Source organism: Nyctereutes procyonoides, unplaced genomic scaffold (assembly GCF_905146905.1).
Source record: "Nyctereutes procyonoides isolate TBG_1078 unplaced genomic scaffold, NYPRO_anot_genome, whole genome shotgun sequence".
Taxonomy (NCBI): Eukaryota; Metazoa; Chordata; class Mammalia; order Carnivora; family Canidae; genus Nyctereutes; species Nyctereutes procyonoides.
Genome location: NW_026575146.1, coordinates 82,544,371 through 82,571,212, shown reverse-complemented (window position 1 = coordinate 82,571,212; position 26,842 = coordinate 82,544,371). Strand labels below are relative to the sequence as shown.

The following is a 26,842-nucleotide window of genomic DNA, read 5'->3' as shown; positions in this document are numbered from 1 at the left end:
ACCTGAAGCACAGAGATTTTAAGCAATTTATCTAAACTCACTAATCTAGTAATTGGCAGACACAAGATTTGAACTCAGTCTGATTCCCAAGGCAGTGCCCTTAGCCACTACACAGTCTTCTCTCCCAAACATTTGGGAATTAATGAATTGCTTAATTGGGTAAAGTGAGCTGTTTGATAAAAACAAAACAAAATAAGTTTTTTTTTTTTTTTGGATTTTATTTATTTATTCACGAGAGACACACAGAGAGAGAGGGGCAGAGACACAGGCAGAGGGAGAAGCAGGCTCCATTCAGGGAGCCCGACGCAGGACTCGAGCCCAGGCCTCCATGATCACACCCCTGGCTGAAGGCAGCACTAAACCGCTGAGCCACCAGGGCTGCCAGAAAATTTTTTAAGGGATGAAGTTACTTGCAGGAAAAAGGATCCAAAGTACAAGTAAAAAGGCAGCCGCTGGGGAAGAAGGGAGCATGTCCCTTTTTGAAATGGGAGGAAAATATGCAAGAAGAAAGAAGAGGGAGGGACTAATAGGGGGTAAGGGCAAGGGATGCTGACAAGATCTTTGCTCTTTTGTGTCTGCATGTCTCAGGCTGTTTGTTCCACAGTTTTCTATATGGCTTGGAGGGAAGCTTCTCAACAATAACTTAAGTTATTGCTATCGGTGTACACACCCACTGGCTATTATTCCCAATGTCCTCCCCCACTGGATCACCCCTCGCTCACCTGGACACCACAGTCCTGTCATATCATTTGTAATCATCCAGGGTTCTCTCCCTTGCTCCAATAAGGAAATGACATCAGGCTTAGAAATGGAAAGTCCTGTTTATAGGAAAAGAAATGGAGCATGATTGTCCTGTTCCAAAATTCAAACCCAGTCCCTTAGTCACCAAGAAAGAGAGACATTATGAAGGAAGGAATGAAGGAGGAGTAAAGTTTGTTCAAAGGACAGGAAGACAGAGGTGACCATGGAACTACCCGTTTCCACTTCCATAAAGCACAAACGAGTCCCTTGGGAACCGAGAACAGAAATTCAGCCAGAAACTAAGTGTCCTTAAACATTTATCATGAAGATACCAGAAGTTCCAGAAGGCTAGTCTAGAATTACTTAGAGTAGATAACTATGGTTATCATTCTTCATTTGCCCTCTCCTCCCCGCTGCCATTCCTCTCTGTTCTTGGTCCTGCTCTGTGCCCCAGACAGGTCACCTGACAGGACGGTATTATTCTGGCTCCATGGTTTCTCATTGGGTTTAGCATATGGAAAGAATCAGCAGGAAGCCAGTGGGTAGAATAAGAGAGTTCATGGTATTTATCCCTCTCCCTCCCTCCTCTGACCAAGGAGTTCTGGAAGTTGCTACTATTGCTGCTAGCTGGGCCCTTCTCCATGACTCCAGCTCTCACCATTGTCCAGTGCAGTTTTCTCCCTTTACCAGAGGTGGTAACAACTTCCTTATGTTGTACGCCCTGGGAACCTGCATCCTTACCTAGTGAGACCAAGTTACTGAAGTTCTCCAGAGTCACATCCTTGTACAAGTCTCTCTGTGCAGGTTCCAGGCACTTCCATTCTTCCTGAGAGAACTCTATGGCTACATCCCTGAATGTTACCAATCCCTGAAATAATAAACCCATGCATTACTAGTAAATGAAAGGACTTTTATTTTTTCATTTATTACAAAAAAATTTCAAAATACAACAAAGTATTCAGAGTAGGATAATGATCTCCACGAATCTATCACTCTGCTTTGACAATTAACATGATTTTGCAAATCTTGTTTTATTTCTTCTTCTTTCTTTTTTACCACTGGTATATTTCTTTTTTTTATTTTTTTATTTATTTTATTTTTTATTCATTTATGATAGTCACACACAGAGAGAGAGAGAGAGAGAGAGAGAGAGAGAGAGAGAGAGGCGCAGAGACACAGGCAGAGGGAGAAGCAGGCTCCACGCACCGGGAGCCCGACGTGGGACTCGATCCCAGGTCTCCAGGATCGCGCCCCGGGCCAAAGGCAGGCGCCAAACCGCTGCGCCACCCAGGGATCCCCCACTGGTATATTTCGAGGCAGATCCCACAGACCAAATACCCAACATCATAGTATTTTACCCATAAATATTTTAGTATTTGACAGATCATCTTTTTTTTTTTTTTAAGCATAACAGCCAGGGACGCCTGGGTGGCTCAGGGGTTGAGCGTCTGCCTTTGGCTCAGGGCATGATCCCAGGTCTGGGGATGAGTCCTGGACCAGACTCCCTGCGAGGAGACTGCTTCTCCCTGTGCCTATGTCTCTGCCTCTCTCTCTCTATGTCTCTCATAAATAAATAAATTCAAAAAAATATTAAAAAAAAGCATAACAACCAGAATATCATTATTATACTTAATAAAATTAATAATTTCCTAACAACCAGATCAAATTTTAGATTGCCTCAATCTTCTAAAAGTGATTTTTTATGGCTGGTTTGTGCAAATCAATATTTAAATTAAATCTACACATTGCACTTAATGGATAGGTTTCCTTAAGTCTCTAGAATCTGTAAAGAGGCCCCAGAAACCCTTCAAAAAATTTTTATTGCTATTTGTTTTATTTTAAAGATTTTATTTATTTATTTATTCATGAGAGACACAGAGAGAAAGGCAGAGACACGGGCAGAGGCAGAGGGAACAGCAGGCTCCATGCAGGGAGTCTGATGCAGGACTTGATCCTGAGTCTCCAGGATCACGCCCTGGGTTGAAGGCAGACACTCAACTGCTAAGCCACCCAGGCGTTCCAATTGCTCTTTATTTATTAAAAAAATATTTGAATCAGTAGAATCTCCCATATTGTTGGCTTTCGCATCTTCATGGAATAGTTTAAGACGTTGCTTTACTTCTATACTTTCTGTGAAGAGGGAGTCAGATCTGGAGGCCTGATTCACATTTCTTTTTTTGGGGGGCAGGAATATGTCAGAAGTGGTGCTGTGTACTTCGTATTGCATCCATATGGAGGTACGTAATGACTGGCTGTACCATTTTATTTTTTTATTTTTTTAAATTTTTATTTATTTATGATAGTCACAGAGAGAGAGAGAGAGGCAGAGACATAGGCAGAGGGAGAAGCAGGCTTCATGCACCGGGAGCCTGACGTGGGCTTCGATCCCGGGTCTCCAGGATCGGACCCTGGGCCAAAGGCAGGCGCCAAACCACTGTGCCACCCAGGGATCCCTGGCTGTACCATTTTAAATGAGGTTAAGGGACACCTGGGTGGCTCAGCGGTTGAGCATTTGCCTTCAGCCCAGGGCGTGATCCTGGAGACCAGGGATCAAGTCCCACGTCAGGCTCCCTGCATGGAGCCTGCTTCTCTCTGTGCCTGTGTCTCTGCCTCTCTCTCTCTCTCTCTGTTTCTCATGAATAAATAAATAAAATATTTTTAAAAAAATAAATGAGGTTAAAATTGATGAGCCTGTTCAGATGTTAACAACCCGACTCATCCAGGAAAATGTCTGAAAGATCGAAAGAGAGGAGATGGAGAGTGGTGCTGAGGAAGGAGGTGGTCAAGCAAGCTAGGGTGAGGGATCCCTGGGTGGCGCAGCGGTTTAGTGCCTGCCTTTGGCCCAGGGCACGATCCTGGAGACCTGGGATTGAATCTCATGTCGGGCTCCCGGTGCATGGAGCCTGCTTCTCCCTCTGCCTATGTCTCTGCCTCTCTCTCTGTGTGTGACTATCATAAATAAATAAAAATTAAAAAAAAAAAAGCAAGCTAGGGTGGAATGCCTATGCCATGAAGGTAGTATAATAAGCACTTTTATTTGACTAGAGGCCTACATGCTTTTGAATATTCCTGAAGCTAGAGCTAAAACCTCTTTCATATAGTAGGACTCTTCTATTTTCTACATGGGTCTGGGAATGAGCAAAATCTAGGTAAGTGGGATCGTACAAATAAAATATCATAGACAAAATACAAGTAAACAAGAGTCTTTAAAGTAAAGTCTCCATGGAGATAATGAAAAAGATAGAATCCAAAATGTCTTATTAAACTCTCTTAAAATATAGGATTTATAGAAGTTTTAAAACTATCCTGAAGACTCAGGTTCATAATTAATTTGAGGATCTCAATCCGGGTTATATCTTCCACTTCAGGCATTTGGGATCATGCAGGATATGGTCTAGTTGTCACAATGTTGAGGGGGGTTGGCTGGGGTTGGGGGCAGTGTGCTGCTGGCATTTAGTGTCTTGCATCAGTAATGTTAAGTGTCCTGATTTATCTGGGCCACATACCCAGAACAGTTCCATACAATAAAGAACTGCTAAGAATGCCGACAGGGTCTCCAATGAAAAGCAGTTGGTTAGATATCATGAGCATATATTCTGTTATGGCAAATTTTATAGGAAACACAGGGATTTTTATCTGTTGTATAACAATGCATCTTATATCCTTTTTTTAAATTTTTTTTATTTTTATTTACTTATGATAGTCAGAGAGAGAGAGAGAGAGAGAGAGAGAGAGAGAGAGAGAGGCAGAGACACAGGCAGAGGGAGAAGCAGGCTCCATGCACTGGGAGCCCGATGTGGGATTCGATCCCGGGTCTCCAGGATCGCGCCCTGGGCCAAAGGCAGGCGCCAAACCGCTGCGCCACCCAGGGATCCCATGCATCTTATATCCTATTACATATAATCATCCTCTTATTTAGGAGCATCTACCTTAACCAAGATTTGCAAAATCTTTAATGTTTATTTTATCATTCTTCACTGTTTAATTCTCCTTGTTCCTGAAATAAGAAAGCTGATAGAAGGTGTACCTTGGTCACATAAATTTGACCCACAATCAACACATATTATTCAACCTCAAAAATGACCATTTTATGGTTGTTTCTCATATATTCCCTTGCAAAGACCAAAGAACTTTCTGTAATTGAAGTTCCCAATCACAGTCCCCATCCTGAAGGCCTTATAAAGAAGGAGATGTCACCACACACTGAAACCAAGACCAACCATTCCAGCTCTGACCATGTTTATACTGCAAGGGTGAGGGAGGCTTCTACTGCAAACACCTAGGCATTGGAAAAATTATAACACCTATTTAATGCTTCTCTAAGCTCTCAGGAAGGTAAGGAAAATTAAATCTCAGAGCTAACAACATGAGAAAAATACACATCACACACACATGAAATTGAACAGAGAGATAAGCAAATATGTTAGCAGGAGCCACTATAAAGTAAAACATTTTGGAGATTAACCTCAGTATGTGGCCTAAGAAACATACGAAATGGGGTAAGAATCCATGACCCTCACTTTAAAGCTGGGATCCTAAGAGCTACCCTCTCAGTAAAATGTTGGGCTTGAATGAAAACCTTGTTGGAAAAAAGTAACAAGGAACCTTCTGCATTCCAGGTGGGAAAAAAGGATTATCATTAATGATATCACTATTACTACTAACAGTAATTTCCCTTGCCAATCTACAAACCCTACTCTCAAGGTTTGAGAGTATTCCAAGCCTGGAATTTAAAGTAATATTATTCATGCACTTGGGGGAAATCCCATGTGAAAAATTAGTGTGCCAAGTTTGAGAACACTCATTGGCGCGAAACTGTTCTGAAGAAAGATGCTGCTCAGTTCCCCAAGGACTACCACATACTAAGTTAAGTAAACTAAGACAATTCAAAATTGTCAAAATTCAAAAATCAGTTTTTAAAACAAAATGGATATTCATATGCAAAGAATGAAGTTGGACTCCACCTCATACATATATAAAAATTAATTCAAAATAGGCGGTAGAACTTACATGTAAAGTTATAGAGCTAAAACTAAAACTCTTAGAAGAAAATATAGTAGTATAACTTTATGACCTTGGTCAGGCTGTGGTTTCTTATATATGGCATTATATAAGACAAAAAGCTAAAATAAACTTAATCAAAACTAAAAATGTTTGTGCTACAAATAATTCCATTAAGAAAGTAAAAATGCTGGGTGCTTGAGTGGCTCAATTGGTTAAGCATCTGCCTCTTGATTTTAGCTCAGGTCATGATCTCAGGGTTGTGAGATCAAGCTCCATTTTGGGCTTTGTGCTGAGTGGTTTGCTTAAGATTTTTTCCCTCTCCTTCTGTCCTCATCCACCCCTCTCCCTTAATTTTTTTTCCCTCTCCCTTAATTAAAAAGAAAAAAAGAATCAAATCACAAAACTGGGAGAAAATATTTGCAAATTTTGTATCTGACAAGGAACTTGTGTCCAAAATACATAAAGAACTCTTAAAATTCAATAATAAAAAAGACAAAACAATTAAAAACTAAGCAAAGATTTTGAGTAGTGATTTCTCTAAAGATCTACAAATATACAACAAGCATATGAAAAGATGTTCAATACCACTAATAGGGAAATGCAAATCAAACCCATAATAAGAGGTCACTTCACATCCTTTAGGATGACTATTACCAAAAAACCAAAATAACACATGTGAGGATGTAGAGAAATCAGAACCCTCTTACAATGCTCCAGGAATGTAAAATGGGGCAGCCATGTTGGAAAGTAGTATTGACAGTTTCTCAAAATGTTAAAAATAGGGGAAGCCTGGGTGGCTCGGCGGTTTAGTGCCGCCTTTGGCCCAGGGCCTGATCCTGGAGACCCAGGATCAAGTCCCACATCAGGCTCCCTGCATGGAGCCTGCTTCTCCCTCTGCCTGTGTCTCTGCCTCTCTCTCTCTCTCTGTGTCTCTCATGAATAAATAAATTAAAAAAAATAATTATGTAAGTACAGAGAACTTATGAACCTTGGTATACACTAATGTTCACAGTAGTGTTATTTGTGATATCCTAAAAGCAAAAATAACCCAAATGTCTACAAGTTGATGAATTAAAGAATAAAATGTGGAATATACATATCTATGGAATATCATTTGGTATAAAAATGAATGAACTACTGATAAATGCTCCAACATGGATTAAGCTTGAAAACATACTACATGAAAAAAGCCAGACACAACAAATCAAGTATGGTAAGATTCTATTCATATGACACATCCAGAACAGGCAAATCTGTGAGACAGAAAGTAAATTAGTGGTTGCCAGTGGATGAGGAGAAGAGACTGAGAGACTGCTAATGCAAATGGCACTTCTTTTTGGGGTAATGAAAATGTTCCAAAATAGATTGTGGTGATGGTTGTATAACTCTATAAATATACTAAAAAACATTGAACTTTATACTTACATGGGTGAATTGTATCATATGTAAATTATATATATAATAAGTAAAGTTGTTAAAAAATTTTATTGAGGACCTCAAAGAACTTCTGTTACTGCTGGGTATGTCTATTAATAGTTACCACATTAGAAATTACAAGTGAGAAATTTAAAAATATTAATTTACTTAAATAACCAATAATAAACCTGTTATATATTAACAAATAATATACATCTTAAAAATATTGTCAAAAAATTTAATAGCTTTGTTTTAATATTTTTGCAATCTCTTTAATGACTGGCTGAATAAAAAAGTTTATAAATAAAATCTTAAAAAAAAAAAAGGGATCCCTGGGTGGCGCAGCGGTTTGGCGCCTGCCTTTGGCCCAGGGCGCTATCCTGGAGACCCGGGATCGAATCCCACGTCGGGGTCCCTGCATGGAGCCTGCTTCTCCCTCTGCCTGTGTCTCTGCCTCTTTCTCTCTCTGTGTGACTATCATGAATAAATAAATAAAATCTTTAAAAATAAAAAAGTTTTTACATCTACTTCTGCATTCAATCTGTCAGGATAACACATATCATATAGCTTCTAGGAAACTCCACTATACACTCATTGGAGAATGTGATTGAAAAAGGCAAATAACATGTTACTATTATCTCCTGAAAGGATGTCACATGCTTTGAGAATTGCTAATCTAGTGCTACACAATTTAACATGAATGATTTGAAAACACACTGTGTTGAATATAAAAATATGGTAAAAAACATAGGGTATGATAACTGTACAAAACTTTTAAAACAGAAAACTCAACAGTATAATGCTTAGTATGCATTTGTATATGGTAAAAGTATCATAAACATCAAAGGACTGATTGACACAAAATTGAAAGCAGCCATTACCATTGGTAGGAACAGTAATGCAATGTGGGAAGTGATATGATTGGGAAGTGAATGCAGGTTGCTTAGATGGTATATTAATCTGGGTAATGAGTACACATTACTCATTTTTTTACAGCACATACCTGTTATGGATATGTTTTTGTATACATTCTTTGGTAGAATGAAATGTTTTATGATTTTTAAAGATAGAAGGAAACCACCTAGATTAATGGAAAAGATCAAACAAAGTTATCTCATCTCTAGCCCTATTTAACTATGGTTTTGATAGAGGGGGGCACTCATATTTCTCTTAAGAGAATATATTTCTGCTCCCTTGGTAAAAGCACTGTGTCCCTCTGTCTACACTGTTGGAGAAGAGTGAGCCACTAAGGAAAGTGGAGCACCCATCACTCATCTCTGGAATGGTGGAACTAGGAACAAGAATGGGGCTCAGTGAGACAGGGAAGTTTCAGGATAAAGAACCCAAATGTTTGTATGATTTGAAAGGAAGAGAGATTATTTCAAGGAGAGGGAATTTCAACTTACCTGTGCCATGGCCTTTAGAACTACCTGAGCTGCTTTGATTTCTTTAGATTCTTCTCTTAGACAAGTGCAGAGTCCTGAAAAAGCAGAGTAGGGGGAAAAAGGGAAAATCTCTCATAAACTGAGCTTGCCTAAGCACTCCTAAGTAGAGGACCTTAAAACAACTGTACTTCCAATGTCCCTGCTCTGTTTCCCTTGCCCTCCTCCTTGTTCCACCACCCAACACTAATATCAAGAACTATAGAGGCAACAAAACCCAACCTCTCCTGAAACTCTAGGGAAACTAAAAGATGGAGTCAACAAAGATATGCTCCAGCATTCACAAAGAATCCAACCACCTCAGCAGGAGGGATCCTGGCCTGATCAGTTCCCCAATCTTGCTGATGCTAATCTATATTTTATATGGGGCCTAGATGGCTCCCACCTATTCCAAGCTGATCTTCCTCTGCAGCTGCTACAAGGATCAAAACTCAGACTTGCTCACTTTATTCACTGAGGATGAGGACAGTATACACAGGTTAGGAGCTTTGCAGCACAGCATACCTGTGGAGGACAAACCTTGAGAAAAAGATATCCCTAAACAAAGTCTTCCAGCTTCTCTGGGCTCAACAGGCAAAAACCTCCTGGGTACTTCTCTGAAGCTACTTCCTCCTTCCTTCCTTTTTTTTTTTTTTTTTAAGATTTTACTTATTTGACAGAGAGAGAGAAACAGAGAAAGAGAGCACAAGCAGGGGGAGCAGCAGAGGGAGAGGGAGAAGCAGAATCCCCGCTGAGCAGGAAGTCTGATATGAGGTTCGATCCCAGGACCTTGGAATTATGACCTGAGCTGAAGGTAGATGCTTAACCAACTGAGCCACCCAGGTACCACTACTTCCTCCTTCTAAGTCCAGAAAGGAGCATCACCTACACCAGAGGCTTCATCAAAGACTCCAACCCTGCCTGAACTCACCAGACAGGAACAAGAAAATCACAGTAAATAGGTATCTTATAAGCGTACCTGCATATCCAGAGTATTGAACTGAATGGGAGCTCAATTTCTAGAAGTTTCTTGGGCCAGCACTCCTTATTTTCCATCTAAGCCTTCCCTCCTGTTTTCCTGCAGAACACCACTTCCTTACTGGCTGGTGTTTGTTAAGGCTAGAGTTCTGTGAAAAAGGGCCTATACCTCAAAGTAATGAGAACTCAGGAGTTTTAAGGAGGGTAGCAAGGCTGGTTTTAATCAGAGATGCAAGAAGCTTCCTATGGTTAGTCTTCCTTCCTATGGGTCAGAAGGAAGACTAACTTACTCAATGGCAGTGGTGTCAAGGAAAATGTCCTTTAAGTTATAAAATATGAATTGGGACTTAAAAATCAGAGAATTTTATTAGGCAGGGAAACTACAGGGAAGGATTCTGATCTGTGAAGAACAGTGACAAAAAACAGTAGACCAAAAGTATATGGTGTATTTGTGGAGAAGAGAGTAAATTGCAATGACTTGAATAGTTTGGGGAAGGGTTTAGACCAATGCTGTCCAATAAATCTTTCTGCAACGATGGAAATCTTTGTATCTGTACTGTCAATAATGTAGCTATCAGCCACGCGCACTAAGCATTTAAAAAGTGCCTAATATGACTGAGGGACTGAATTTTTTTCCTGAATTTTTAATTAAATTATATTTAATTAGTTCTAGAATCTAGAGGAAGATAATGCTGGAGATGACATCAAGGATTGGAAAATGAAGGTGAATGAATGAAAATAAGATAACAATGAGGACAAAGACCAGGTCTCATCATTGCTGTGACTGGCACTTGCCATGGTGTCTGGATGAGAAGGGTCCAATGAATACTAACTTCATGTATAAACATTTGTTTTTCACCCAGTAATGAATGCAAGGCCACTGAAGAATTTACAGAGGGAAGTAATAGGGCCAATATGGCCAGATTCTTTTATTGGAGAGGAGTAAAATTGGAGTCAGAGAGATCAATGGACAGGTACTTATACTTCTGCAAGCAAAGAACCTGACCCAGGATAATGAGAGTGGAAATAAAGAGGAAGGGTATAATTTCAAGAGGTAGAGAAGTACAATTAATAGGCTGTGGCATCTGATTAGATATGGAAGCAAAGAAAGAGAGAGGAGTCAAAAATTCTTTCAGATTTACTGAGCTCCTACCTCAACTGGCATGGTTCTAGGTGTGAGGAAGATAATAAATCCAGTCCCTGTCCCAGAGGATCTCACATTCTAATGGAAAGAGATAATAACATATATTGATAAACTGATATTGATATTCCTATTGATATGTCAGCTGGCCAAAGTTCTATGGAGAAAAATTAAGAAGAGCTTCGGGGAATGGAGTGTGGTCGGAGAAGGCTTTTCACTGAGAAGTTGATATGGAAGCACAGACTGAATGGAGTGAAAAATTTGGATATCTAAGAGAAGGGCATTCCTAGTATAGGGAACAGCAGTTGCAAAGGCCTCAAGACAGAAGTGGGCTTTCTTTGATTAATAATGAAGGAGACCAGGGTGGCTGGAATGGAGTGAAGAGAAAAAGGCTCAGAAGCTCATTTGGGTAAGAGAGATAGCGGGAAGCTGGATCACATGGGGCTTGTGCACCACTGTAAGAACTTTGGTTTTTACTTTTTAGTAAGATAAGAAGCCACGAAAATGTTTTAAAACAAGAAATGGCATAATATTACTTACATTTAAAAGGATCACTCATAGAAAGTGAACTAAGAAGACAAGGGAGGAAGCAGGGAGGTGATACTGCAGTAATCTAGGCCAGGGGTGAGGGTGGCTCACACTAGGGTGGTGATGGGGGAGGTGATGAGAACTGACCAGATTCAATATTCTTTGATGGTGGAGCTGACAAGATTTGCTGATTTTAGGTATAAAAGCAAAGAAAAACAAGAAGGAGCCATGATGACACTAAGCTGTCTGGCTTAACTAGAGGCATGTAGTTGTCATTTTTTAACACAAAGAACTGTAAGCAGGTTTGAATAAATCAATTACGAGTTTTGTTTTAGACTTTAGTACTTGAGATTACCATTACACATCACACACACACACACACACACACAGTGGGCTATAGCTTTTTAAACTTGCAACAAGGCAATGCTAGCAGAAATTAAAGTAGGTATGTCCTTCGATGAAGTAATTCCCATAGTTCAGACTATCCAAAAAATGTGTGGGGGCTATGTGATGGACACACTGTTGACACTGGAAACAGAGAATTTAGAAGCAGGATTGGTTAAAAATAAATAAATAAATAAATAAATAAATAAATAAATAAATAAATAAATAAATGCAGGATTGGTTAAATAAATTACAGTATATGCACACAATGGAAATACTGTTGCCATAAAATGAACAACACACATATTTGTTGATGCTAAGATATTAAATAAGATAGCTAATGAAACTATGTATAGTGCAATCCTATTTTTATACGAAAAACATACGTATGTTCTATACACATAGTGTGTGTATGCACATAAGACAAACTGAAAGGATTTTCTTTTCTTTTTTTTTTGAAAGGATTTTCAATTACATTTTCAACATTTGTCTCTAGGTGTATATCTATGGAAAGAATCTTTGTTTTTTCTCTATTTTCAAGTTTCCCCCTAAGCATATGGTTTATAATCATAAATAACAGAATTTATATCTTCTTCATTAGGGGCTGAATTATAAAAGGAAATATGAATGGAGTGATTCATGAGTGATAGTGAGGTCCTTTTGGGAACTTATACACTGAAGGAGTTTGATTTCCTCCATTAGTTCTAGAGCCTTCAAGAGGCTTGTTCTCAAACAATAACTTAAAGCTCCTGACTTCCCACAGAAAAAAAAGTGAGCTTTCTCATGAAAATGTTCCATTTTCCTTGGTTTCCTCACTCACCTGTGCACAGACCTCTTGTCAACCCTCAATCCAGGATATCCTCCTTGCTCCAAAAAGAAATCACACTTAGTTTACAGATGCAACTTCCTAAACATAGAAAAAGAAATGGGTCTTAGCCAATATGGTAGACATTCATTGAATTACTACTGTTTCACCATTATCCAGTTTTCCTGGATAATAAAAAAATAAGATAAAGGAACTGTACAAAGATTTGATGTGGGACTCTATCTCAGGACTCCAGGATCACGCCCTGGGCTGAAGGCGGCGCTAAACCGCTGAGCCACCCGGGCTGCCCAGAAAGAACAAGTTTTTAAAAAGTCAGAGGAAGCTTCAGAAATAACAGAGTCAGAACTGGTTCAATTCCAACTCTATAGACCTAAAAAATATTTTTCACAAACACATGATGTGAAACAAAAGGCCCCCCAAAACGCAGATTATAAATTATGGGACATGTTGATCTTGACCTAGCAAAATCATGCTTCTCTAGATTTCTAACATCAAATCTTTGTACAGTTTCTATTTTATTTCTTTTTAAATTATTTATTTATTTATTTATTTATTTATTTATTTATTTATTTATTCATGAGAGATACAGAGAGAGAGAGAGGCAGAAACACAGGCAGAGGGAGAAGCAGGCTCCATGCAGGGAGGTAGAGGCCAGGGGTCCCACATCACACAGGGACTGGGAGAAGTTGCCAGGTCATGAGAACTAGACATACACAGATACTTCCACCTTAATATTAGTAATATATTCCTGAAAAAAGCCATCATTCTGTGTAAAAACTTTAGCCAGAGCCTTTTTCCCCATTATTTAAAATGTGAAAAATATAATGCATCACATTTTAATACAAAGCCCACAAATAATTTCCTAAAACATAATTAAATACAACAAAATACCTACATATAATAAACTATTGTATTAGGTTGAAAATTTCTTAAAACATCATTTTATCTCCAGTTATTAACAACTACTTGTCTTGAGTGCCATGAACACCTGCATATCCCTTTTGTTAACACACCAATCTATGTACCTGTCAAAATATTTACATGATTGATGTTTTATTAATTGTATTTCTTTTTTTTTTTAAAGATTTTATTTATTTATTCACGAGAGACATAGAGAGAGGCAGGGACACAGGCAGAGGGAGGAGCAGGCTCCATGCAGGGAGCCCGACGTGGGACTTGATCCCGGGTCTCCAGGGTCACCCCCTGGGCTGAAGACGGCGCTAAACCGCTGAGCCACCCGGCCTGCCCTATTAATTGTATTTCTGATGTAACTTGAAACTTATCCTATATGTTATATTTTAAATGTTGTGTTGAATTTTATGGATATAAACATACATTTTTTCCAGTATAAACATTAACCAAAAATCATTACAATGAGAGAGATATATATTCTTAAGCGATATTTAGTATTCTAAGTAAGACAAGAGCAGATAAGGTTAAATAAAAGAAAAATTTCTATAAAACAGTAATTCTAATTACTCACAAATTTAGTAGTAATAGTTAATAACACAAAAATGTTTAAGATATGATTAAACTTAAAAAAGCAGGTTACAAAACAGTTGGGCATCATGTGGTCCTATTTGTAAAACATAAAGTTATATCAATATAGACATTATAGACAAACTAGATGAAAAGTGTCTCGCAAGTTTTATCCTTAAAGATTACTTTGGTTATCTCTGGGTTGTGATCTTCGATGTTCTTAGTTTTACTTAAGTGCATGTTTTTTCAATAACTATGTATTAATTTTTAAATTATTATTATTTAAGTTTTGTTTAAGTGATCTCCATGCCCAAAATGGGGTTTGAACTTACAAACCTGAAATCAAGAGTCATATATTCTCCCAACTGAGCCAGCCAGGCACCCCCAATTTTTTGTTTTAAGATTTTTTTTTTTTAATTCATAAGAGACACAGAAAGAGGCAGAGACATAGATAGAGGGAGAAGCAGGCTCCCTGCAAGGAGCCTGATGCAGGACTCAATCCCTGGACCCGGGATCACGCCCTGAGCCAAAGCCAGATGCTCAACCACTGAGCCACCCAGGCGTCCCCAGGCACCTCAATTTTTAAATTATTTTTAGATTCTGTTAAATGTTAGCTATTCTCAAATAGTAGATGAAAAACAAAATACTTACTTTTTTAAAAAAAACAATCTTCCCTTGAACATGAAATAATAGCTTATGATACTCTAAAAATAGTTGTATTTTCACAGAATGGCTTTTGGTTTTGCTTTGTCAGCTTCCAATAGTTGCAAACTTCTTGATTTGGTAACTATATTCATGTGTGCTGTAGTCCTGCCTGAAAAAGAATGAAAAATCATTAGGACCATGTCCTATGTATAAGTGGTGCTTCCTTTCAGCTCTTCTTGTCAGACGGTCTATTATGTTTCTGCGCTATTCTCCAAACAGCTACAAGCTCATTTTGCCCTGTTGATCATATTCTGGATTTCTGATGATTAGAATGAAAGCTAATTTACCTCCACAGAGGTCTTATGGGATCAGTTTCACTTAGATATGACATGACAAAAAAAAAAAAAAGATATGACATGACATGACAATGACTGCACTGGTCATACAAGTTATCTCCTCCTTATGAATCTTCACAGTATACTATCAGGGTAAATAGTGCTCTCTATCATCTTTTACTTTGAACATTTGTATACTGGTTTTGTTTCCCCTATTACATTATTTACACTTTCAAAGTAAATAGGGGGGCACCTGGCTGGCTCAATCGGTTAAGTGTCTGACTCTTGATTTCAGCTCAGGTCATGATGGCAGAGTTGTGACCCTGCTTAAGTCTCTCTTTCTCTTTCTCTCTCTGTCTCTCAAAAAAAAAGGTTGGGCGGCCCGGGGGGAGCTCAGTGGTTTAGCGCTGCCTTCACAGGGCATGATCCTGGAGACCCGAGATAGTGTCCCGTGTCGGGCTCCCTGCATGGAGCCTGCTTCTCCCTCTGCCTGTGTCTCTGCGCCTCTCTGTGTGTGTGTGTGTGTGTGTGTGTCATTAATAAATAAATAAAATCTAAAAAAAAAAAAGGTAAATAGAGACTACAATTTTTATTAAAATTTTTTTTCTCCCATTTGTAATCTTCACCCCCAACATGGGGCTCGAATTCACAACCCTGAGATCAAGAATCATATGCTTCACTGACTGGGCCAGCCAAGTGCCCTGAGACTATAAATTTTATTTTATTTACTTATTTTTAATTTTTATTTTTTTTAAAGATTTATTTATTTATTTATGATAGACAGAGAGAGAGAGAGAGAGAGAGAGGCAGAGACACAGGAGGAGGGAGAAGCAGGCTCCATGCCGGGAGCCCAACGCGGGACTCGATCCCGGGACTCCAGGACCGCGCCCTGGGCCAAAGGCAGGCGCTAAACTGCTGAGCCACCCAGGGATCCCTTATTTTTAATTTTTAAAAAGGATTTTATTTATTCATTTGAGAGAGACAGACAGAGAGAGTACGAGTGGGGGAGGAGCAGAAGGAGAGGGAAAGGGATAAGTGGACTTTCAGCTGAGCTCTGAGCCCAATGAGGGGCTTGATCCCAGGACCCTGAGATCATGACCTGAGCTGAAGTTAGATGCTTAACTGACTGAGCCACTCAGGCACCCCTCAAGACTGTAACTTTTAGGGATGCCTGAGTGGCTCAGCGGTTAAACGCCTGCCTTCAGCCCAGGGTGTGATCCTGGAGTCCCAGGATGGAGTCCCACATCAGACTCCTGCAGGGAGCCTGCTTCTCCCTCTGCCTCTCTCTCTGTGTCTCTCATGAATAAATAAATAAAATCTTTTTTTTTTAAGACTGTAACTTTTAAAAAGCATTTTGTTTCCCTGAGCTCTAAATTAGGATTTTGCATCTTTGCAAATTCTTAATAAATGTCTAATGTCCCAAAGGAATTCATTATAAAAATATATGAAGTGGTACGCACAAAAATACTTTAGGAAATAGCTCATAAATAAATTATAGAAATATAAATATGCTTTTTTAAAAAGATTTTATTTACTTATTCATGAGAGACACAGAAAGAGAGAAGCAGAAACACAGGCAGAGGGAGAAGCAGGCTCCATGCAAGGAGCCCGATGTGGGACTCAAACCCGGGAACCCAGGATCACTCCCGGAGCCAAAGGCAGGCGCTCAACCGCTGAGCCACTCAGGCATCCCATAAATATTCTTTAGTAGACAATAAAATGAATAAATTAAAATTACATCTTAATGAGATACTATATGGTTACTTTAAAATATAGTAGTACCAGGGTGCCTGGGTGGCTCAGTTGATTAAGTGTCTGACTTCGGCTCAGATCATCATCTCATTGTCCTAGGATCTAGCCCTGTGACTGGCTCTGCACTCAGCAGGAAGTCTGCTTGCATCTTCCCACTCCCTTTGCCCCTCCCCACCACCTGTGCTCTTTCCTGCTCTCTCTCTCTCAAATGAATAAATAAAATCTTAAATAAAATACAACAGTACTATGGTCAATGCATTATTAAATGAGGCAGGCAGGTTACAGAATTTATATATAGTGATACCCCTGTATAAAACCCCAAAGGAAAAAAATTTGAATATATCCATCAAGATACTAAGACTATCTCTGAATGAAGGAATTTTTAGCAAGTTTCTATTTTTTCATTCAGTTTATATTCTTCATAATAAAAATCATAAAATATTGTTTCCATTTAAGAATAATAATCGTAGGGCAGCCCCGGTGGCGCAGCGGTTTAGCGCCGCCTGCAGCCCAGGGTGTGATCCTGGAGACCCAGTCGGGCTCCCTGCATGAAGCCTGCTTCTCCCTCTGCCTGTGTCTCTGCCTCTCTGTGTCTCTCATGAATAAATAAATAAAATCTTTAAGAAAAAAAAAAGAATTACAATCATAGCTGTAGTTGGTATTTATTTTCCTGACAGTAGGAAAATTATAAGCAATTGAGACAATGTCTATGACACGAATGGGGGCAAAAAAGGAAATGAGTGTGACTGAAACCAGTAATACTAAAAGTTCTTTAACAGCCCTTTAAAATGTTGACTCATATTTCCTGGTACACTGATACGGCCTCATTATCAAAAACATTCTGTGAATGACCAATTTTCAAGAGAATTCAAATTAATAAGACAACATATGCAAAGCTGAAAGCATGGTGTCATATACACAGTGAATTTCTTCTCTGTACAATCACTAATCGGAAGATTTTTGGGTGGGGTCTTTGCAAATTTGAGCACTTTTTATCATTTTGTTTATGGCATTCTTTTCATTGTTATGATTAACACTTTGTAAGCATATTTTTTATTAGTTGGATAACATTTCATCATATGAATGTAATGGGTGATCAAACATTCCTCTTGTTTCCTTACTGGTAGATGCAAATTTTGGACACATCAAAGGGCTATTACCAGGTATCACTGTCTTAGATTTTAGACCCGTGGTTCTAAATTTTCAGAAGTCATGAATCTCTTTGAAAATCTTATGTTATTGGGGATCCCTGGGTGGCGCAGCGGTTTAGTGCCTGCCTTTGGCCCAGGGCGCCATCCTGGAGACCCGGGATCGAATCCCACATCGGGCTCCTGGTGCATGGAGCCTGCTTCTCCCTCTGCCTATGTCTCTGTCTCTCTCTCTCTCTCTCTGTGTGACTATCATAAATTTCAAAAAAAAATTAAAAAAAAATCTTATGTTATCTTAAACCTTCTTCCTAGAAAAAAATCAAATGAATAAATATCTGTAAAAATTGTGCATAAAATTCCATGGAATCTGCAGAGTCCTGATGTCTAAGGGTGGGGACCAAGACCTTATTTAAAATCCTGCTATATAAAAAAGTAAATAAATAAAAAATAAAATCCTGCTATAATGACTTACTCACAAACATCAAGTACTACTAACTGTATTTTTTAATTTCTCATAATTTATCAAAAGCACAATAAGGATTCAGCTTGAAGCAAATTTAAGACTACCCAAAACCCAAAATGTCCCAAAATCAAATTAGATCTGGTCACTGCAACAAACTTCTACTTTTTTTAAGAGAGAGAGAGAGAAGGAGGAAGCACAAACGTAGGGGTGGGGCAGAGGGAGAGGGAGAGAGAGAATCTTAAACAGGCTGCACGTCCAGCACAGAGCCTAATGTTGAGCTTGATCTCACAACCCTGATGCTTTTTTTTTTTTTTAAAGATTATATTTATTTATTCATGATAGACGTAGAGAGAAAGAGAGAGGCAGAGACACAGGCAGAGGGAGAAGCAGGCTCCATGCAGGGAGCCCGACGTGAGACTCAATCCTAGGACTCCAGGATCGCGCCCTGGGCCAAAGGCAGGTGCTAAACTGCTGAGCCACCCAGGGATCCCCAACCCTGATGTTTGACTGAGCCACCTAGGCACTTCCACTGCAGCAAACTTCCATCCTAGATGTGTAAATTCAGACTTCTGTGAGGTGGCTGTACCAGATATTAAAATATATTACAAAGTCTCTATATTTGAAACAGTGTGGTAGTGGTGCATAAATAGATGAACAGACCAGTGAAGCAGAAGAGAAGGCCTAAAATAGCATCAAATATATTTGGAAGTTTAGTATATGATGGAGATGGATGGCATCACAAGTTTTTTTAAATAAATGGTGTCGAGAAAACTGGGTACCACTTGCAAAATATAAAATTAAGTCCACACCTCATACCATATACAAAATTAAATTCCAAATGTATCAGAAATCTTAATGGAAAAGATGAGACCATACAGGTATTAGAAAACAACATAGGTAAATTCCTCTTTAATCCTAGGGTTGAGAAAGTCTTTCAAAGTCCAGAACTAATAAAAGAAAATATTGGTAAATTTGACTACATAACATTAAAAAGAACTGGATGGCAAAAAAAACCCCACCATAAATAAAGTCAAAAGACAACTGACATGATCTTACTTGTAGAAAATCCTGGAGATCTCCTCCCCCACACAAATCCGAGTAAACAAATTCAGCAAAGTTGCAGGTTACAAAATCAACTCACAAAAATCAGTTGCATTTCCACACTGTAATAATGAACATTCTGAAATGGAAATTAAGAAAACAATTCCATTTATGGTAGTATCAAAAAAAAAAATACTAGGACTAAGCCAAGAAAGCAAAAGACTTAAACAATGTAAGCTACAAAACAGTGCTGAAACAAAAGACCTAAATAAATAATATGATATCTTGTGCCCAACCCAAGGATTAGAAGACAAATTCCTGTATTGAAGGCCTAATATCTAATATCACTGTATTTGAAGACAGGACCATTGTATGAGTAATTAAGGTTAAATGCGGTTGTAAGGGTGGGGCCCTAATACAGTACTATTAGTATCCCTAAAAAATGAGACTGATGTTTGCCTTCTTTCTCTCTCTTTTCCTGTGAAGATACAGCAAGAATGCAGGCATCTGCAAGCCAGGAAGAGAGATCTAACTAGAAACTGATGATGCTGACACCCTGATCTCAGACTTCTAGTCTGCATAAATGATATACAGACTGAATGCAATCCTTATCAAAACCCAATGTTTTTGTAGAAACAGAAATATTCATCCTAAAATACACACAGAATCAAAGGAACAGTCTTGGAAAAGAACAAAGCTGGAACACTGAACACTATTAGAACAAAGAAGACTGATCTCAAAACTTATTATAAAGCTACAGTAATCAAAATTTTGTGGTACTAAAAAAAAATTTTGTGGTACTGCCATGAAGTCAGATATCTAGACCAATAATATAGGATGGAAACCCTCACATATGTGGTCAAATAATTTTCAACAGGAATAGACAAGACCACTCAAAGAGGAAAAGGACAATCTTTTTAACAAATAACACTGGGAAAACTGGATATCCATATGCAAAAGAATGAAGATGAACCCCTACCTAATACCATATACAAAAATTAACTCAAAACATATCACAAATCCAAATATAAAAACTAAAAGTATAAAACTCTTAGAAGAAACCATAGGGGGAAATTTTCACAATATTAGATTTAATTAATTAATCTAATAATTTCTTGAATATGACAGAGAGAAAGGCAACAAAAAAATAGATATGTTGTGGACTTTATCAAAATTAAAAAACTTGTGCATCAAAGGACACTACCAATAGAGTAAAGAGAGAATTCATGGATCAGGAACAAATATTTGTAAATCATGTATCTAAATAAGGGATTGATACAATATATAGAAAATTTTTACAACTCAGCAACAAAAAAACAACCCAATAAAAAAATGGGCAAAGGGGGATCCCTGGGTGGCGCAGCGGTTTGGCGCCTGCCTTTGGCCCAGGGCGCGATCCTGGAGACCCGGAATCAAATCCCACATCGGGCTCCCGGTGCATGGAGCCTGCTTCTCCCTCTGCCTGTGTCTCTGCCTCTCTCTCTCTCTCTCTCTCTCTCTCTCATTCTGTGTGACTATCATAAATAAATTTTTTAAAAAATGGGCAAAGGACATTTCTCTAAAGATATTCAGATGGCCAACAAGTACCTAAAAAGATCCCCAACATCACTAATCATTAGGGAAATACACATCAGAGCATGTAACTCTTGATCTTAGGGTTGTGAGTTTGAGAGCCCCATGTGGGGTGCAGAGATTACTAAAAAAAATAAACTTAAAAAAATTCACAAAAAAAAAAATTCACAATGAGATACCACTTTACACTCATTAGGATAGCTATAATAAACATCTTAAAAATATAAATATATATGCATGCATATATATGTATAACATGTATAGGCAAGGATGTAGAGAAATTGGAAACTTCGTGCTTTGCGGCTGGGAATGTAAAATGGTTTAGCATCTGTGGAAAATGGCATAGTGATTCCTCAAAAAATTAAACATAGAATTACTATGTGACCCAGCAATTCCACTTCTGGGTATATACCCCCAAGAAGAGAAAGCAGAACTTGAACAGTTATTTGTTAAATAATGTTCCTACCACTATTATTCACAATAGCCAAAAGGTGGAAGCAACCCAGACATCCAGTGATAGACTAATTAATGATAAATAAAATGTGGTATATATGTACAATGGAATATTTGTTATTCAGTCTTAAAAAGGAAAAGGAAATTCTGACACGTGCTGCAACATGGATGAATCATGAACACATTATGCTAAGGGAAATAAGCCAGTCACAAAAGGACAAATACTGTATGATTCCACTTATATGAGGTATTTAGAATACTCTAATTCATAGACAGAAAGCAGAATGGTTTCCAGGGGCTAGAGGGACAGGGAATGGGGAGTTATTGTTTAATGGAAGCAGAGTTTTAGTTTTGGAAGATGAAAAAAGTTTTGGAGATGGATGGTGGTGATGGTCAGCTAAGCATCTGACTCTTGGTTTTGGCTCAGCTGATAATCTCAGGGTCATGATATCAAGCCCTGTCCTGAGTAGGGTTCTGGCTCAGCATGGAGTCGGCTTGGTTTTCTTTCTCCTTCTCCTTCTGCCCCTCCCACCCCACTGCCTGTGTGCTCTCTCTCTTTCTCAAATAAATAAATAAATCTTAAAAAAAAATTAAGGCTTTTAGAACAACGGTAACGTTTCCTGTATTCGAAAATAATTAAAATCAAACAGGATATATTTGTGTGTGTAAATCCAAAATAAAATACAAACAGACACAAATGAACCTACCTACATTACAAATGAGTAACATTATCATATAGGAGGATATAGGGAAAACTTTCACTATATACTGTAGGACAAAAAATAAAAATAACTGTATGAGATATGGAAGTATAGGTTGGCAATTTTTTAAAATTTAAAATCAATCAATTAAATATAGTCTATTATTAGTTTCAGAGGTAGAGTTTAGTGATTCAGCAGTTGCATTTAACACCCAGTGCTCATTACATCAAGTGCCCCCCTCAATGCCTATCACCCAGTTACCCCATTCTCCACCCAGAGGGGAGCCCAATGTGGGACTCCATCTTGGGACCCTGGGATCATGACCTGAGCCAAAGGCAGACACTCAACCACTGAGCCACCCAAGTTCCCTAGGTTAGCAATTCTTAAACTACTTTCTAAGACTGAACAAATAGATAAATAAATACATTGTGGTTAATAAAAGTTAACTTTTTTTTTAAGGATTTTATTTATTTGAGGGAGAGCATGAGGAGCAGGAAAGGGCAGATGGAGAGGGAGAAGCAGGCTCTCCACTGAGCAGGGAGCCCATCGCAGCCAGATCCCAGGACACTGGGATCATGACCCAAGCCAAGGCAGACGCTTAGCCACACACGTACCCCAAGAGTCAACTTTTTTTTTATTTTTTTTTTTATTTTTTTTTTTTAAATTTTTTTTTTATTTATTTATGATAGTCACAGAGAGAGAGAGAGAGAGGCAGCGACATAGGCAGAGGGAGAAGCAGGCTCCATGCACCGGGAGCCCGATGTGGGATTCGATCCCGGGTCTCCAGGATCGCGCCCTGGGCCAAAGGCAGGCGCCAAACCGCTGCGCCACCCAGGGATCCCAAGAGTCAACTTTTTCATTCTCAGAAAAAAGAGTTACGAAAAAAGGAAATGGAAAAGGCTGCAATAAACCCCCTAGTGTTAAATGTAATTAGAGATATCTTATGAAACGGTGTATGTATGTACAGATACATATATATTTCATAGCTGAGAGTACCTAGAAGCAATTCAGTATATCTAATTATGGTTTCTAAATATAATTTTCTTTTGTTTTTTTTAGATTTTATTTATTTATTTGACAGAGAGAGAGCACAAGCACAAGCAAAGGGAGAGGCAGAGGAAGAGGGAGAGGGAGAAGCAGACTCCCTCCCAAGCAGGGAGCCTGATGTGGGATTCCATCCCAGGACCCTGGGATCTGACCAGAGTTGAAGGCACACACTTAACCAACTGAGCCACCCAGGTGCCCCGAAATATCATTTTCTACTAAAAGGAGTCAGTGTTCCCTGGGAAATGTACATGTTCCAGAACTGGGGCTGGGAAAGTGTAAGTAGAAAGAGTTAGGGGTCTTTGGGGAAAAAACAAAACAGACAGACATAGCTTTCTTGATATAAGAAAAGTCATTTTAGGCCTCTGGCCATCTTATGAAAGAATGTAAGAACAAATGGCTGCTATCAGGCCAGGAGAGAACCTAACATACTATGGACGACAAATCAGCAGTAAAACCCACAGTGCTGATTCAAAAGTGAAGACTGATGTTCATTCCTTTTTTTTTTTCTTCTGATGTACATTCTTGAATTATATTTGCAGGCTCTAAACCCCTTTGAGCACTCAGATACCAGACCAGTTGGAGTCAGACAACTGATGATGCTGTCCTTTGCTAGCCTTCATGACTTTGACCCGGACTCAGTCATTTTAAGATGACTTCTGCCCCAGTTCCATGCTGTATTCCCCATTGTACAAGCCCCTTTGTTCATATGTATGCACCCTGTGCCTAAAACATCCCCAGTTCTGTTGTTCAGGGAGACACTGTTTTAGGGAAGATCCCTGGTGCTCTCCTTTATTTAGTACAAGAAACATTCTTCCTTTTTCTATTCTTTGGCTGGTTTTGTCTTTTGCCTCGACACCAAGCGGTAAATTCAGTTCTGGGTAATAAAAGTATAATATCAGCTTGGAACATCTCCTGGTGCCAGAAAATATGGCAGTACTAGAAAAAATAATAATAAAGGGGACACACTGAAAGCATACAGGAGTCAACTTAAAGGAGCTCCCAATGGCCAAATCCGGGGTAATCTGAGCAATAAAATAGTGACAGTAATGAATTGTAACCTACAGAACTAAAAAGAAAATCCAATTTATACACACATAAATAATTTAGTAAATAAATGAGTGGGGGAGAAGGAAAATCTTCTAACAGTAGATCCTATTTAATAAACATAGAAGGAAGGATGGAAATTTCAAAATCACCATTTGGCAAATAGCTGGTAATAACATTTTCAGGCAAAAATTATCAATGAATGTTAAGATTTGCAGGTGGAAGTTAACATGAGAGGCTTACAGTTATTTCTCCACAATACACATATTAATTACAATGGGAAAAATAGTGACTTTGCAGTGGAGAAATGGGACAGAGACTGCTAATAATGAGGCAAATTGACCTCTTGGATCTCCTGATATGATGCACTAAGAACACATTACTATTGGGGTATTCTTGTCCCAAAAGCATACTCTTAATTTAGTCACAAGGAAGCATCAGACAACTTCAAATTGGGGAACACTCTACACTGCACAATTTACAAAACAAATGGCCAGTACCCTTTAAAAGTGTGAAGGTCAAGTAAGACAAAGACCCAGGAACTGTGCCAGATCAAAGAAGACTAAGAAGACCTACTAACTAACCATAACACATGATACTGGATTGGATCCTTGTGCAGAAAAAGGACACTAAGGGACATTGATGAAATTTGAATAAAGTGTGAGACTGTTAGTAGTAGTGTATCAATATTAATCTCCTGGTTTTGATCATGTACTGTGATTATGTGAAATGGTAACATATGGGGAGGCAGGTTGACTATATGGGAATTCTGGGGCATCTGGCTGGCTCAGTTGGTGGAGTGTGCAACTCTTGATTCTGGGTTTGTGGTTTTGCTGGGTGTGGAGATTACTTAAAAATAAAATCTTAAAAAAAAGTATATGAGAATTCTATTTTTGCAAGAATTTTAAGTCTAAAAGTAATTCAAAATGAAAAGTTAAAAAAATTTTTTAAAGGTTTTATTTATTTATTCATGAGAGACACAGAGAGAGAGAGGCAGAGACACAGGCAGAGGAAGAAGCAGGCTCCATGCAAGGAGCCTGTTGTGGGACTCGATCCCGGAACTCCAGGATCATGCCCTGGGCCAAAGGCAGGCGCTAAACCACTGAGCCACTCAGAGATCCCCCCAAAATTTTTTTAATGAACACTAGGTGTGCAGGAAGCTGGGGCATATGGACCTTTTAGGGCTCTCAATAATTTACTCCAATGGCAAATACTGGAGACCAGGTCACTTTGGGTGAGGAAGAGTTAGGCAAGAAGTTTCAGGAAAAGAAAAGCACATCATGAAAAACAAGAATGGTCTCAAGGAAAGAAGAAAAACTAAGGCATCTGGAACTTAGCTTCTGGATGTTCAATAATGATTCTTTCCTCTTCCGTTCAACATTTCTCTTGGATAAGACTTTTTTAAAAAGGAACATTTTGACCTCCACACAGGAGACAGAAGTCAGTGAAGACTGGACATCAAGTCCAATGCCGGTGTCACAGGTAAAGGTTGAGGCTATCACTGTCCAGGGCCCCAATCTATTCTAACTTCACAGGTTCTGCAAGGGTCAGTATACTGGAGTCACAGATACCTCACACCAGCACACAAGGGTCTGTCACACAAACACAACCACACATCCACTCTTGATACGCACAAGGACACAGACAATCACAGACACTCCAGGTCCTTATACAGTCACAATCTCATACCCATTAAAAGACATACACAGTCACACAATCTCACACCCACTAAAAGACATACAGTCACACTACTCACCATCATGACACACGAAGTCACTCTCATATAGTCATAGCCTTTCCAAACCAATACCCACAAATGTCTCACACAATCACAATCACATACCCACTTGGGGGACACACACAATCACTGGCACTCTGGCTCACCCAATATCAACCAGTCATAACTGAACATTCACTCTAGAGACACAGTCACACTCACACAGGGAAAGAAAGACACGTTACACTTAAACACAGCACCACCCACATCAACCGTTTCACAGACACACTCCAAGGGACACAAGAAGGATACACACCCACTGTCAGTACACAGTCACAGACACACAATACCACCCACGCTACAACATCGCGCAACCAAAACCATACGCTCACCTTGGAGACATGTAATCATAACCGCACAGACACCCACACCCGTCTCACAGTCACAACCACACTCACACTCTCAAGAACAAGGCGTACAGTCACCCATACAGAACAGGGACACAAAGAGTTACCACCCCACAATAGTACGGACCCCACATCCCAATACACAGTATCACACATGGTTAAACAAACAACCAGACTTGCACCCTGGAGACCGGCGGCCACAACCGTACACTCACAGTCACCCACACCTAGTCATGCAACCACAAAGACTCATTCACAATCCGGAATCCTCAGCCCGCTCCCGCCAGCGCTCACAGACCAGAGGCTCTGGACACGCCCCGTCCCCGCCCCGGACTCCCAGACCCCTCACCTTCTGCCTCCCCTTGGTCGCGTCCGGGTCCCTGTGGAGCTAACGATCTCGCCACGACGTCAAGAAAGACGTAACGTCGGGCCACTGTGGACTCTGGGAAACGTAGTCCAGAGCCAGACCAGACATAGATAAGATGGCGTCCTCGTACCTCAAAGCCTGAGTTTGGCCGTTTGACACTGCGCCTGGGGGAGCTTCAAAGACGGAGTCCCTGCTCCAAACCTCCCACCAGGCTTGAGCTGATTTTCTTCTA

The 26,842-nt window shown here is 39.3% G+C and overlaps 1 protein-coding gene across 9 annotated transcripts in view; it reads right to left on the bottom strand.

Moving 5' to 3' along the window:
• The window catches only part of ZNF565 (zinc finger protein 565), a 37,614-nt gene that overhangs the window by 10,688 nt on the left and 84 nt on the right, over positions 1-26,842 (bottom strand). The window contains exons 1-7 of one of the 9 annotated variants that reach the window (XM_055310708.1): positions 26,741-26,811; positions 19,318-19,441; positions 14,570-14,732; positions 12,434-12,520; positions 8,568-8,641; positions 1,483-1,609; positions 723-818 (exon numbers count right to left, since the gene is read on the bottom strand). In XM_055310708.1, the coding sequence (XP_055166683.1) occupies positions 723-818; positions 1,483-1,609; positions 8,568-8,576 (232 nt within the window). In that variant the 5' untranslated portion in view covers positions 8,577-8,641; positions 12,434-12,520; positions 14,570-14,732; positions 19,318-19,441; positions 26,741-26,811. Of the gene's footprint in view, positions 1-722; positions 819-1,482; positions 1,610-8,567; positions 8,642-10,713; positions 10,783-12,433; positions 12,521-14,569; positions 14,733-19,317; positions 19,442-26,592; positions 26,672-26,740; positions 26,812-26,842 lie in introns of those variants that run through there. The other 8 variants (XM_055310707.1, XM_055310706.1, XM_055310705.1 and 5 more) reach the window with 8 other exon arrangements.